The sequence below is a fragment of the Lissotriton helveticus genome, chromosome 1_1 (assembly GCF_964261635.1).
Source record: "Lissotriton helveticus chromosome 1_1, aLisHel1.1, whole genome shotgun sequence".
NCBI classification, from domain to species: domain Eukaryota; kingdom Metazoa; phylum Chordata; class Amphibia; order Caudata; family Salamandridae; genus Lissotriton; species Lissotriton helveticus.
This window is the reverse complement of record NC_136057.1, coordinates 2,049,158,556-2,049,174,145: the sequence shown is the minus strand read 5'-3', so window position 1 is coordinate 2,049,174,145 and position 15,590 is coordinate 2,049,158,556. Positions and strand designations below refer to the sequence as shown.

Sequence of the window (15,590 nt, the reverse complement as noted above, 5' to 3'; positions counted from 1 at the left end):
GGGACTGGGAGACTGGGCATGCCCAAGAAGGCCAGCCAAACATTTATGCACACTTACAGAGTGCCCACCACTCCTCCCCCGTTCCTCTGTCGGCAAAGCAACCCTGCCCTACCCGCAAAGCTGCAACAGTAAGAACACACAAAATTATAATAGCATTGAGTTATTATCATTTGATTTTTCCTTTATTTACCCTGCTGAAAAGCAGTGGGGCAACACTCCTCTGCCATAGCGGAGGAGCCGCCGCTGTATAGCTCAAGAAGTGTGGAGGCCCAAATATTTCTGTGTCACCTTAAAAGATACGTGGAGGCTATTTAGTGAATGTGACAGAAGAAATAAAAAACAAATACCTAAAAATGACAGCTCCTCTGAAAAGGTAGTGCACAGTAATTTAAAAATGAAGGTTTCAATGTAGAGTTTGTTGTTTGAATAGTTGCATTCCTGGTAACTCAACAAATCTTGACAATTTTGGATAAGAATTTTTTACACAAAAAATAATATTCCACGTGTGATTTGGTAGAAGAAAGGGAGAATGCATAGTTTGAGATTTTTAAAGGGTTACAATAATGTGGTGGCAGATTATTGATGCTGGTTAAGTGATGTGTTTTAAATATGTATCCTTCATTTATGTTACCTTCCTATTAAGTTGCAATTGCAATGTTATGTGTATGTAAGCCCTGATTACAAGTCAGGCAATGTGAAATTAACACACAAACTCTGCTTACTTCGGTTATGAGTTGTTTGGTTTCATCCACACCCGTTTCTTGGTGTGAGAAACCTCACCTAATTATCCCAGCTGTTAAACCAAGCGGGAAAATGAATGCGACTTTCAAGCCTCATTTCCTGGGCTTTTCATGAGGGGGCTTACAATGCTCCACTCTACGCCAGAACTTACCTTCCACTTCCCCCACCTGCTCTCTTCACCCTCTTCCTCACTCCCAACCCCGCTCAGAGGTCGAAGCATATATCTACCACACACTTAGAGCATAAGCTAAATGTATGCATTCAACGGAATCAGGAATTCTGTGTGGTATTATGAATACAAAAATTGATTTACTGCTCAGTAATCAGCCGCGGCCCGTGGAGGGAGTTGCAGTGGGGCAGAAAGGCGGGGCGGGGGTGCTAAAAACCGGAAAATGGATAATTGGAGGTAAGTAAACAATAATGGAACATTTGCATGCAAATTTACCATTTGTCCAGTAACATCCAGATTGCAACCAGACAAAAAGTCATGTAACTTAAATGATGGCTATTAACACCACCTCCACAACACAAGGTCATCCGGAAACATTATATAAAAATAAGACATTTTAATTCTGGTTATGTCAGCGCACTATACTTACTTTCTTAGACAAAACGCAAAGAAATATGAAGATGAACATTCCTTGGAAGGCATTTGCGATTGTGAAGAGGTATGCCGTGACCACCGATCCACTGACAACATGCAGGACCCCAAACATCCAGGTAGCGCCAAGAAGGAACAGCAGGGCTAGGGCGCCTCGAGCGCAGGACCTGGGAGAGGTGCAGACAAAAAAATCAGAAGTAGAACATTTGCAAAGAAGTGACTTACATACACCCCTGCTTGTTTTGTTACTATTTTTTTTTTATACTGTGTTTCATTTTTCATTTTTGTATTTCTGGACACAAATACTGATTATTTCTGCCAGAGTCCAGACCCTGAGAGTCAGTTCCTCGTCCTGTACTTCACGATATGATGCTTCGCCGTCTCTCGCACTCATTCACTGTCTCAGAAGCAGCGAAATATTCATCTATGTGGAGTTTCAAGCAATACGTTTTCCCTGGTGGACCGCATTGCCATATGATTTGATTTTGAAACGAATGCATGCGCTTTTCTCGGGGGTACGGTGCATGTCTCCTGCAGCATGAAGTATTCCCTGCCAGGAGACCTTGAAATACGTGCCATACGCTCTGAGGTCAGCGCGCGCACTTGACATAAAAGGCGGCTGGGATTTTTCATGACTTTCCATCCCGGAGATGTGAAAATCCATTGGCACTCTCTTACAGAATGCATTTCGCTCTCGGCACCATCACTCTTTCCTTATGGTTACACTCAAGACACGCAGCCTCATTACGCTGTATGTCTGCTGGCAGCCACTCGTGCTCAAAGAACTCGCAATGCGGATATATACAGTACACCACGGTAGCCTGAATGCAAAATATAAAAAAAAGCGCTTTTTGAAGCCGAAATCATGCATTCATTATATTGCTACCCTTTCATAGCCAGGGAATTGTGAACTGTACCTTTCCGCGCCGACATCATACCGGGTCTTTGTAGGCCCAAATCCCCGTAACATTCAGTATATCAGTTTAAAGCACGGAAGCTTGTGTAGTGAAATACGTAGCAAAACTATTAATCACGCACCTATAAAAGCCAGATCGACAGAAAGCAGTGCGATGAAATTGAAGCATGTAACTAGGCAACGCATTTGCCCCTGTTGGACTCTTTAGTTCTTGCTGCACAAATGTTTTGGAAGTTATTTGTGACTCCATTTAAAGGCGAGAAAGAGCATAGGTTGATGATAAAACTATATCTGAAGCAAAGTGAGAAATGAATACTATTCACCACCTAAATGTGCAATCATTCGTCTTAATGGCATTGTTAGTTACTGCACCAGCGTTTTGCCGTCATAAAATGTATAACTAAAAATGCATACATAGTTATATAGACAGAGGTGCTTTCGGTGCGCTCTCTTCTTCCATTGGTCTTTTCAGCTGTCATTCAGATTTTGCTTCAGCCCACTACCGCATACAGCATGGGCTGACCCTGGCGCTCGTGCACTGTGAGTGACAGAATGGGTTCTGATAAAGTGTGCACATCTGCCCAACACGAAATGTGCTTAAGTGGTAGGACTGGTTGGCCAATACTTTGCCAATTATTTTCATTCTCAATTCTATTTTCTAATTTTTAGACATCCTTTTGTGTTTACATTACGTCCTTTTGTTACAGTACTTTCAAAGTCAATAATGCCTTTTCTTTCTGGCAATAAGAATTACCTCTTACTATGATCTCCATGAAAAATAAAAAGGGTTCTACACTTGGCTCTAATCCACTTACGTGCTAGGAAGTATCTGTACTGTTTTAAAAAATGTATATTCAATATTTTTTTTATTTTGTTTATTGCAAGCTTATGGTCAGCACATTTAGGCAGCGACATGTTTTCTTTTTTAATGGGTTTTTGGGGCATATACTTGCAATGAAAACATAAAAAATAACCATTGAGCCAGCTGGCCAAAGCCAGAAGTATTACTTTTAATAAAACTTGTTAGGTTTGATGTGCAATCATGCTTACGCCATTCATTGTATTACACACATAGGCTGATGGCTTTCCATCCAGTCTTTGGCTTTCTTGGCTCAGAAACCTTGAACCACTGCCTTCAAACATTGCCAGTCACATCTTTGATCAGACCACAGGATTTCAGTCTCCCAGCCTGGATCAGACCACATGATTTTAGTCTCGCCTTCTTTACATTGGCTGTTGGCACATCCTTTCACCTCCACTGGAAAGCATGTGTGGGGCTGTTTTACATTTGAAAACGAAACTCGATCACCCCACAGTTATAGTTGTATTACATCAGTGCATTATACACAAAAGCCATCCTTTTAAAACAGTTTTGCACTGCAGCATGCGTTTTCTTCTTTTTGTTTTTTGTTTTTTGTTTTTGTTTTTGTCAGATCTCTAATAAGAGCGTCTCACCTATTCGCATTGCCAATAACGTTACACATTTTCGCTTGACATGCCCATAAATCAGCCCCGTACAGTGGGGAAATAACAGTCTACTTTAAGCAAACAGAAGTAAGTACGGGAGAAAGGAGCCGTGCTTGCAACTATCTAAATGATTTTTCAAAGTTAGAAGCCTTTAAATGTTTACATGCTACTTTTCTAAAAAGGTATGTTTGAAAGTACATAATGGGATGTCAAAGTTCAGAGACTCTCCCAAATTTTGACAGGATACTTTGCTTAGAGCCAGTGAAGAAATCTAAAAACAATGTTGACAATTCCACACATTTGTGATTATACTCAAAGTAAAAGCAACCTAGTAGATAATGTATCTATCATTTGGCTAGGAGTTTTATGTCTTCATTCCGGTAATATGATCTGCCTTTTGTGCAACAGATCGAGCCCAAATTATATATTTGTCAAAGGGTGAAATCTAGAATCACAGTCCTCTATGTTTGGATTTAGATTCTTGATATACCAATGTACACAAGGTCTTCAAAGGGACACTAACATTGAGGCAGACTAAAGCCTGGGGCCACGGACAGGCTCACGTGCGCCTGTGGAGAACAAAATATTCCTGGCCTTCCTTCTGAGAGTGGGGTAGAACTCTTTGGAAAGGCATACTTGTGCAAAGTATCCTGGACCTTTTCCCACGTAGGTGTATAAGCATGTGGTTATGCATGAGCACCCATTCAGGAAAACCAAGCCAGCCGTAGACAACCATTTTAATCCATGATGACTGACACTTCAAACACATTTGATTGTTCCATATGAAATGAAGGTTTAGAAACAATATTGTGAACTGAAATACCAAATGTATAAGCTTTTACTAAAGGTTATTGTAAGAAATTGTTGGTTGACTGGGGTGTGAACCCAGGTCAAGCTGCAACCACAATCCTTGTCCGGTTGAGGCACAAGTCAATCCTAAATTAACCTGTGGTCAACCCCCAGGTAGCTTGGCACAGAGCAGTCAGACTTAACTTAGAGGCAATGTGTAAAGTATTTTTGCAACACTTCAACACACCACAAAAGGAAAGGATCCCACAACAGATTTGAAATATAGAGACATTATTTAATAAATAAACAAAACTACATCCAGTTAGTAGAACCAGAGATATGCCATTTTAAAGATTTCAGTAAAAATACCGGCAACTGTGGATATTTGGTCGTATCAGACTGGGTAAAAGTCACAAGTTCATACCGACCGTGATGGAGCATGGGCAAACTACAGGGACCAAAGCAGGCCCACTGAACATAGTACCTGAAATCCTGGTTTGCAGAGCGTTATGAGGATCCGTGTCCTGAAGCAGTGCATTGGTTCTGATGTGAGGTAAGACTGAAATGTGAGGTCCTGCATCATCATCAACCGGGCCGGACTGGGAACGAAAACCGGCCCTGGCAAAGTGCTCAGCCGGCCTCCCTACCCCCCTTCCACGGGGTTGGGGGTGCTGCCAAGCTCTTTGCGGGGGCCGTTTTTCGTGCCGATTTTGTTACAGGGCCGATTTTGCAGCTATGCTGCAAAAACGGCCCTGTAACAAAAACGGCCCACAGGGGCCCAAAACCGGCCCCCACCCTTGCGGCGCACCGGGGGATTGCCCGGTGCCCGCTACGGCCAGTCCGGGCCTGATCATCAAGGATCCCATCAGGGAGGGCTTGTCATTTGCAGTCTGGCATCAAGGACGTGTTCCGCAGTTGGGGCAATGCATCAGTTCTGAGGAGCTGCGAGGCTGTAATGTGGACTCCAGCGTCATCACCCTGGCTGCTGTCGACAAGGGATGCAAAGGCCTGCACTGAGAAGATGTCATGCAGCAATGGTTCTGAAGTGACTGCAGAGGTGTTCCTGTTCCACAGAGGCTGACCAAGCATCTTAGGAATGCAAACTTTCTAAAAGTGGCATTATCAATTTAAAATCTGACTCCACCATAAATTAGGATTTTTCATTACAATCCCAAAGAAACGAAACATGAACTGGTTACCGGATCACATTTCGAAATTACAGCTCATTAAATGTAATAAAGTAACTCCAGTGTTGTCCTTGAAGAGAGGTAGGTCTTGCAGTGGTGAAAAAGAAAGAGTTCATCAGTACCAGGACATGTAAAACTTAAATGTACGTGTCCTATTTTCTAAATACATTGCACATTGCTATCTGAGCTGTCTGGGGCCAACCCTAGGGGTGACGTACATGTATTAAAAAAGAAGGTTTGGGCATGGCAAAGGGGTTATTTTGCCAGGTCGAAATGGCAGTTTAAAACTGCATACGCAGGCTGCAGTAGCAGGCATGAGAAATGTTTAAAGTGCAACTTAAGTGGATGGCACAATCATGGTTACAGGCCCACTAGCACCATTTCATTTACATGCCCTGGGCTAAGGTAGTGCCGCTGTACTAGTGACTTACAAGTAAACTGAAAATGCCAATTGTGTACAAGTCAACGCCACCATGCTTTAGAGAGTGATCACATGCACTTCAGCACTGGTTAGCAGTGGTAAAGTGCCTAGAGTCCTAAAGCCAGCAACAATGTGGTCTTCAAAAATAGTAGAGGTGAAGGTAAAACATTTGGGGGAATATCACCCTAAGGCTGACAGGTCTAACATGTGTCCCCCCCAGCTGAAATTGGGGAGAACTACCCAACCTCCAAGAGTTCGCATAGCTCCAGCAGAATAACCTGGGGAGACCATCAGTATTGGAGTGGCTTGACCCAAGGCGGTGTTCCACTGTAAAGTCCAATCACAGTAGGGAGAGGGACCACCTCAACCATCTGAGGGGCCTGTAATCTGTCTAAACCTGGTAGTGAGTCCCAAACAGGTATGATCCCAGCTTCTTCAGTGCCCAGACCACAGCAAAGACTTCTCTCTCGATAGCACTCCACCTCTGTTCCTGGGGAAATAACCTCCTACTGATGATAGCTATGGGCTGGTCTAGGCCCACCTCATTTACCTGTAACAATACTACCTATGTGCCATGCTTTGAGGCATCAGTTTGCATAAATAAATTCCTTGAAAAAGTCAGAGGCATGTTTGGAGGAGTCAAAGCCTGCTTGATGGGTCTCTGTCCAGATCGCCTTCCTTGGCTTTTTTTTTTAAAGTCAGCTCATTCAAGGGAGCAGTGTGGAGAGGTGTGGTGCAGTGGCCAGGGCAGCTGACTTCGGAGCACAGGGTTCACGGTTCGATCCCCAGCGGAAGCTCAGCTCAGCACCATGTGACTCTGGGCAATAGCTCACTTAATTTCCACAATGCCCCCCAGCGCTTTGAGATCCATAAGGATGAGTAGTTTGCACTTTACAAATATGGATTTACATATTTAATAATGGTGCCACCTCTCTTGTCAAACCTTCTGTAGTAGCCAAGGAGGCTCAGGAAGGCCCTCACTTCTGTCAACATGCTTGGGGGCTCCCAGGCCATAATAGTTTTTATCTTGGCCTCAGGGGCTGCCTCTTACCCTTGCCCACCAACTGTCCCATGTATACCTCTGACCTCTGCCCTATCTGTCACTTACTGGCATTGATAGTCAGTCCTGTCTGTTGGTGAGCCTGGAGGACTTCCTGGAGGTGAACCAGGTTGTCCTCCCAGCTACTAATGAAACAACCATGTCATCCAAGTAAGCAGCACCAAAGGTCTCCATCCCAGCCAAAACCAGGTTCACAAACTCTGAAAAGTGGCAGGGTCATTTTTCAGACCAAAAAGCATTACATTGAATTGGAAGTGGCCCTCTGGTATGGAAAAGGCTGACCTCTGCTTGGCCCCCTGGGGGCAATCTGCCAATACCTTGAAGTTAAGTCAAATGTACTCAGGGGATTGGCAGCTCCCAACTGCTAAATGAGCTCATAACCTCAGGGGATGAGGTAAGCATCAGTCTTTGTGACTGAATTGAGACCCCTGTAGCCCACAGTGCTCTGGCATGATGCCCGGTGGAGCAGCCTTTGGAACCAACACCTCTAGGCTGCACCTGGGACTACTGGAGTGCTCAATGTTATGTTATGTCATGTCATGTCATGTCGTGTCATATCATATCATGTCATGTCATGTTATGTCATGTTATGTTATTTTATGTTATGTTATGTTAAGGCGATTTATAAAGTGCGTAGCTGTCTCATAAAAGGGCTTCCCAGCACTAGCCACAGTTACGACAATACAGCATAAGTCATATTGAGAAGCACAATTAGAAAAGCACAAGGAACCTCGGCAGAAAACAGCCAAGGCCTTAGCTGCTTTCTGAAACTCAAATTGTTCTAAATTGTTCTAAGTTTTCCTTAGTTTTGGAGGTAGAGTAGTCCATAGGACCAGTGCCAATGTTCAGAAGGTACGTTTTCTTAATCTCATCCCTTTAAGCATGTGGTATTAGGGCCCAATATGAACCAGCTGAGCGCAGAGCTCTGGTAGGCAAAAACTATTGCTTCAGAGCATCTAAGCTGGGAGCACAGCAACAGATTGTCCATAATGCAGTCAATAAACTACTCTTTCTTCTTCCCGAATTCTGATCTGCCTCTAGGCTTCCTTGCAAACCTCCCTGGCTGCCTATTAAGAAATGCATCCAATTTAAAGCATTGTGCACAACTTCTAAACAATGTGCATATCCCTGGGTGCCCTTCCATAAGTATGGAAGGGCACTCAGGGGTATGCACTGAAGTGGATCCCCTACGGAGTACTTACATACTTATGTAAGGGCACCGAGGGGTATGCACAGAACACTGTAGTGCCCACTCTGCCCTGTCATGAAATTGAGTGGAGTTTTAATGTAATTCAGTGTAATTTCATGGAATGAAACTCCATCAGTTCTGCCCACCCCTAATTAGGGAACCATAGTCACCAGGTAGTAACTCTCACAGATGTCTGCTACCACAACCTGGTGAAATATATCAGTATCACCTGCTTTTAAGACACCAGGGCCTAGATGTAGGTAAATGTGAATTACCGATTCATAAATACCGAATTTTACCGATTCGGTATTCATGAATCGGTAATTCAAATGTAGGTAGAAATTCGGTAACAAATACCGAATCGGTATGATTCGGTATTTACCGATTCTGTAATTACAGAATCGGTATCTGCCATTGATTCCTATGGGCCTTGAAGCCATCCACTCTTTCTATCCAGAAGGAATATGGCTTCTCATAGTACATGCTCCATACTGTTGAAATCCTAAAATTTTCACAGAAAGAAAACCTGTAAGAGAACTTTCTCTGGAATGGCCCCAAGAATTTGGAACTCTCTTCCCCCCAGATCAGAATCAGTCCTTCATTTGCTTTTTACAAAAACAAAGTAAAAATGAGATTACTGAATCATCTCCTTCCTATCTGAGGTGACTATCCATGCCAATTTGATTTCATTGTAGGTGCTTTCACTATGTCACTTTGTTATTTGTTAGGTTGTACAGCGCTCTGACACCAAAACTTGGTTGTTTGCTTTTTATAAAATAATAATAAATAAATAAAATAAATAAATAAATTAGTTGAGCGCCTCAAGGAAGAAAAATGAGAATTCCTGGAGTTTTGGACTCTTTGTGACCCTGATTGGGCCGGTTCCCATCAAGATCCGGCCACCCACGCCAACTGCTGATGTGAAACTCTGGTGAACCTGAATGTTCTTGCTGCCATGACAGCCAGTGACAACCAATAGACAGACAATTGATGGAGGGAATGCAGAACAAATCAAAACATTCACCCCCAGTCAAGAGATCTGGGTTAAATCCATCATTGTTTTGCTCATTATGCCACCACAGTTTAGACATGGCCATTTGCAAATCAGTCTTGACCCTGTTCCTCATGGGAACAGTCCAGCCCGAACTGCCAAGCCAGGTCCTCTCTCAACCGGAAAAAAGCATCCTAGGACCAGTTTTGGGGTTTCACCCCTCTTCAGCCAGGATAGCTTGATTCCAGTGGCACCGTGAGCCCCGGACCCACATCTGGGTATACCTGGCGTACTTAGGGCGGGAAAGCAAAAGACACACAATTGATGGACGGAATGCAGAACAAATTAAAACATTCACCCCAAGTCAAGAGATCTGGGTTAAATCCATCAATCTTTTGCTCACCATGCCACCCCAATTTATACCTGGCCATTTGCAAATCAGTCTTGACACTGTGCCTCATGGGAACAGTCCAGCCAGAACTGCCAATCCAGGTCCTCCCTGGACCGGAAACAAGCATCCTAGGACCGTTTTTGGGGTTTCACCCCTCTTCTGCCAGGATAGCTTGATTCCAGTGGCACAGTGAGCCCAGGACCCATGTCTGGGCATACCTGGCACACTGAGGGCTAGAAAGCAAAAGACACACAATTGATGGACGGAATGCAGAACAAATCAAAACATTCACCCCAAGTCAAAAGATCTGGGTTAAATTCATCATTCTTTTGCTCACCATGCCACCCCAGCTTAGACCTAGCCTTATGCAAATCAGTCTTGACCCTGGGCCTCATGGGAAAAGGTCCAGCCTGAACTGCCAAGCCAGGTCCTCCCTGGACCGGAAACAAGCATCCTAGGATCGGTTTCTTGTGTTGTGCTTTCACTTAATTACTGTTTAGGTGCAGATATACTTCATAGATTGCTTCTAAGTTAAGCCTGACTGTGTTTGTGCCAAGCTACCAGAGGGTTAAGCACAGATACATTTAGTGACTTTTTGTGGTTCACCCTGACGAGGACTGTGGCTGTAGCTTGAGTGGCGTTTCACTACGCTCAACTAAAAACTAAATTACGCATATGCCCTATGCGTCTACATGGATTTAGTGTGGACTCCGTCTTTTTTCCAATCACTTCTCTTAAGTTGAGTCCCCAAGTCCTTCACAAGTGCTCTTTTCACACTAGTGACAAGCGTAGGATTTGAGAAAAGAAATACCAGCCCCTCAACATGTCAGGAGGTGTGGTGAACAACAACTAAGTTGTAGACGAAATGAGCTTTCTGCAGTTTTTGGTAGCAAGGCGTTGGAGCACCAACTAGCACCTTAATGTAGTTTTTTTCACATTTTCCAAGATATTACCCTCTTGAATGCAAGTAAGATCACAGTTATCTTTCTCAAAAGTTATGTGATAACCTCCCGTTCTACATTTTCAGTGCAAAGACAATGTCACCTGGGAAGGTAAACTCTTAATTTCTTTGATCTCATGCTGCCATTAACATCTTGGCACTATTGACATGATGTCCATGTCAACAGCCTTCTCAGTCCGGTGCTCTTCAAATGGAGGTCACACAAAAGCACCCAGGGAAGGGAATCTTCTGGTGCTGGCCCCAGATGATCTCCCCTTTTCAATTTCAGGTTGTGCTGCTGAAAAAGAGCTACCCTAGAAGCATGGGGCTGTTTTCAGTGCACATGGCATGCTGATGTAATTCCTGTGAAAGTGAAACATAACATGAGCAGATTGGTTAATTTCGATTTCACGTGCACCAATGTTCAGGGGCACATTTTAGCCCCTTCTAAGCACCAATTGTGATGGAGGAGGTATCACTGAAAAGGGGAAAATCTCCCCTTTCCAATTATATCTGATTTTATTGGACCCCTGCTTGGAGATCCCTACAGGAGGTCACAACACTTCTATTTTGGAGTGCTTCCACTCCTTGACAGTAACTGCCCCCCCTCTGAGTGAGTATATAAGTTTCATTAAATGGCACAGGTGATCACATCCATGTGGGTCACCCAACCTTTGGACCCACATTGCCCCCTTCGTTTGGCCAACACGTCCTATCCTCCCTCTTGTCCAGATAATATTACATGATCACGCTTAGGGTTGAAAAGTTGTTGACTTGTATAGCTAACTCACTACAATAGATGAAATTATTGTGTTTGTTGTTTGTTGCAAACACACAAATAGTTTTCTCACTTCACAGTCACTTTCCTTCCAGTACAAGTGGTTGTGGATTTTGGCTTGTTATTGGAATGAGACTTGAATGATACCAAAGAAAATCACTACATATGAAGAAATGTCAATTGCCTAGGTTTTTATGGGTTTAAGGACAGCTCTTGTGTGATTGTTAGTCTTTTTGGTGGCCTGGGTTGTGATGCTGTGTTTAGAAACATCTGATATCAGTGGTTAAGTGGTTTTAACAGTACCATCATACAAACAACAATCTTTCACTACCTTTAGAGACTTACAGTGCTCACATGTAGATTGATGAATGAGTATATTGTTGTATGGGGTAACAAGCATTGACACAACTTTTTTTTGAGTATGCATGGTTAAGAACATATGAAGTAGAAGCCTTTTTTAAATGAGTTGAATTTTTGGGGAATATATATTATTATTATTATTAGTTTCTACAGGGTTCTTAATGGAATAAGAACGAATAGGTATGAGAGCCTATGCATATTTTTTTCTGCATGGAATGCATATATGAATTTAGTACGGACTTGTTTGGCCTTGAATAAGACCACTGACCAGCTTTGGTATTTTGTTAGGCTGAAAAATGTTGGCATTTTGAGGTGGTCAGGTGAAACATTAATTTCTACTTTCATGCCACATGCTTTGATTTTAACCAGTACCAAGGATACCCACTAATAAAAAAAAGAATCTTTGATCTGGACCTTTTAAATTGTCCTGTGAAAAAATATCTTTGAACTTCCAATTTTGATTGAGCCCACTAAAGTAGTACCATCCTACTCTGGAGTAGGAGGTCACCTATGATGAAGCATGCCATCATAAGTTATGAGTGAGGCGACCTCTCAAATATCGCTATATGAGCCTAGGGACGAGGACTGGTTCCACGTCACAGAATAAGATTTTGTCTACATATATCTCTTCTAGTACTCAAGTACCTTGTGTGTTAGTATGAAATGGATAACGGTCAATGAGTTTATGCATAGTGGAGTGTGCTAATCGATTCCACTAAGTACTGTTTATCTTCTCATTGAATCTTTCATTTACATCGAAGAATGATCCCTGTACTTTTGCCAGCCAATGCCAGAAACAGGGCGACCCTGCTACTGTGTTTTACTTACTTGGCCAGGTTCGTCCGTGCGAGCGGACCCACCATCTTTAGGGTAGCCCGCACTCGCGGTCTAGTGGTTGGGGAGCAGGCTCCATAAAGAAAGGACACTGGGGCGAGCGCGCAATCTTTTCTATTGGCTCCCGAGGTGGTGACTCGTGTGTGGTAGGGCTCTGCCAGCACGGTTGCCTGCCTTGCACTAGCGGCGATATTCTTGTTCTTAAAACGGTATTTTTAAAAAGTGAACTACAACTTTTATGGTGTATACTGTGTTTTCATACTGCCAGAAACAGGGCGACCCTGCTCCTTTGTTTTACTTACTTGTCCAGGTTCGTCCGTGCGAGCGGACCCGCCATCTTTAGGGTAGCCCGCACTCGCGGTCTAGTGGATGGGGAGCAGGCTCCATAAAGAAAGGATACTGGGGCGAGCGCGCAGCGGACGCGCGCAGCGGGCGCGCGCAGCGGGCGCGCCGATGGCGCTCCGAAGGGGCGCCAAAGGCAAGCCCGTCTGCGCCCGTCCGCGCCCAAGTCGCGCCTAGTGCCTGTCATGCTGCTCAAAGTATCTCTCTCACGGTTGCAGCCCCCCACTATACTCCTGTGAGACTTTACTTAACTTGGGTGAGCACGCGCATGAGGGACACCTCTCGTTCGCAGATACTGCTCTTCCATTGAATGACTTTGTGATCAGGGGGTTCCTGTCCTGTGGACTTCTCAATGTCAGATCTCTGCCCAAACATGCAGAGGAAATCCAATTATTGGTGGAATCACATCAGTTAGATGCTTTGTTCATCACTGAGACTTGGACCCACCTTGATTGTGAAATCGAGCTGGGCTGGGCCTGCCCGCAGGAATATAAAATCCTGCACCTCCCCAGACCTAAAGGACGGGGCGGTGGGTTGGGGGTGATTCATAGAGCTTCCTGGCATTTTAAGATCATAGACATGGACCCGGTTATTGGGGCTGAGCTGCTTGGCCTTTCTATTAATAGTCACACGGGGGCTACTTTCACGGTGATCATCTGTTATAGACCACCTGGGACCTTCAGTATCCAGCAACAACAATCGTTACTTACTACCTTTACCAATATGTCTACCTCCCACAATAAACTGATTATTTTAGGTGATTTTAATCTGTGGCCGAATGGCTCCCTAGATACAGGGCTGTATAACCTTCTTCATTCCTGTGAAAGTGTGGGTCTCCACCAATATGTTATGGAATCCACTCATAGGGCAGGTCACCGGCTTGACCTGATCTTTTCGGTCCCACAGCTAGTACATCTGGGTGAATTTTTGCCCATGGACTGGACTGATCATCTCCTTCTTAAATTCTATGTTAGTAGCAAGGAGGTAAAAAAGCAGGCACAAGGCACTACCTCTGAATTTATGTACAGGGACTGAAGAGCCCTTGGGAGGCTGAGAACCATGGAGGCCGTGTTCAAGGTGGAAGATAGTTTCTCCTCAGATTGTCAAGTCGATGAGAACTATGGTACCTTATGTTTCAGGATCACCACGAGGGTTGATTCTCTTGCCCCGCTAAAAACGCGCAAGTATAAGGGCAGAGTTTCGGCTCCGTGGTTTAATGACTCTCTAAAGGCTTTAAAACTAGCCTGTAAACAGGCTGAAAGGAAATGGAGGCAAGGATATACTAATGCTAGTAGACTGCTCTGGAAAGCTAAACTTCCCGAATATAAAGCCCTGATTCACAAATCCAAATCCGACTATTTCTGCTCCACGATATGTACCGCTGCAAATAGCTCGAAAAGCATCTTTCAGATTTTGAACGGTCTAACTCACCCTGACTGTTTAAAAAAATTGACCCCTCCTACGCAGGCTCTCTGTGATAACTTGGCTCTGTTTTTTAAGGATAAAATAGAGGCCATTATTCACAACTTGAGTATCACCCCCACTTTGATCTGCTCCCCTAGTCCGGAGGACGGAGGTACAGATGCTGGAGTTGGGAGCCCAGGATGGCAGCCTGCGGACTGTCTGTTGGAGTTTCCCCCTATTACGGAGGAGGACCTTGGAAGATTGGCTCGAGGTATTTCATCTGGATCACCTTTGGACCCTATCCTTCATAAAATTTGGAAAGACTATGGAGATGAACTTTTTCCTACTCTCTGCAGGATTTGTAATCAGTCACTGGTTAGTGGCACGGTTCCTGCATCTTGGAAACAGGCCCTGGTATCTCCATTGCTTACAGAATTATAGACCAATCTCCCTGTTACCGTTTCCTGCAAAAATTGCTGAACGCTGGGTGAGCTCAAGCCTTTCTAAACATCTGGAGCATCATCAATTTTTGGACGAAATACAATTCGGCCTTCGCCCAGCCCATGGGACCGAAACAGCTCTACTCACTGCTATGGAGGACCTTCGAATGCGTGCAGACAGAGGTCAGGCAGTGGCTCTGATTCTGCTTGACCTGTCTGCCGCATTTGATACGGTAAATCATGTGATCCTCCTGGAAAGACTGAGTGAGGCCGGGGTGGGTGGTGGTGCCCTGCGGTGGTTCCGCTCCTTCCTGCTTGATAGGAAGCAGGTGGTGTCCCTCCCCCCGTTTCGATCTGCTTTTTCCCCGGTGTCTCATGGGGTGCCTCAAGGCTCGGCTGTCAGCCCGATTTCATTCAACGTTTATCTAAAACCCCTGATTATGTTGATAAAATCTCATCGGCTCAAAGCCATCAATTACGCAGATGACACTCCACTCATCCTCTCCTGGGAGGGTGAGGAATCGACTCCCTTGGAGTCTTTCCATGACTGTCTGCGAGATACGGCTGGCGGGCTACATAATAACTCATTACAGTTCAATGCCTCCAAAACTGAGGTATTGTTCTGTGCTGGAAGTCGGATCCCTCGCCCTTTCCCGGTTAATATCTGGCCTCCAGAATCAGTGACAAAAACTCAGCCGGTTACCACTGTTCGCAATTTGGGCGTTATGATGGATAACAA

At 44.4% G+C, this 15,590-nt stretch overlaps 1 protein-coding gene across 1 annotated transcript in view; it reads right to left on the bottom strand.

Annotated features, from left to right (window-relative positions):
- Nucleotides 1-15,590, bottom strand: part of ADGRL4 (adhesion G protein-coupled receptor L4) — a 654,086-nt gene that overhangs the window by 2,472 nt on the left and 636,024 nt on the right. Inside the window, exon 15 of the mRNA XM_078644908.1 lies at nucleotides 1,341-1,509. Coding sequence (XP_078501034.1) covers nucleotides 1,341-1,509 — 169 coding nt within the window. The remainder of the gene's footprint in view (nucleotides 1-1,340; nucleotides 1,510-15,590) is intronic.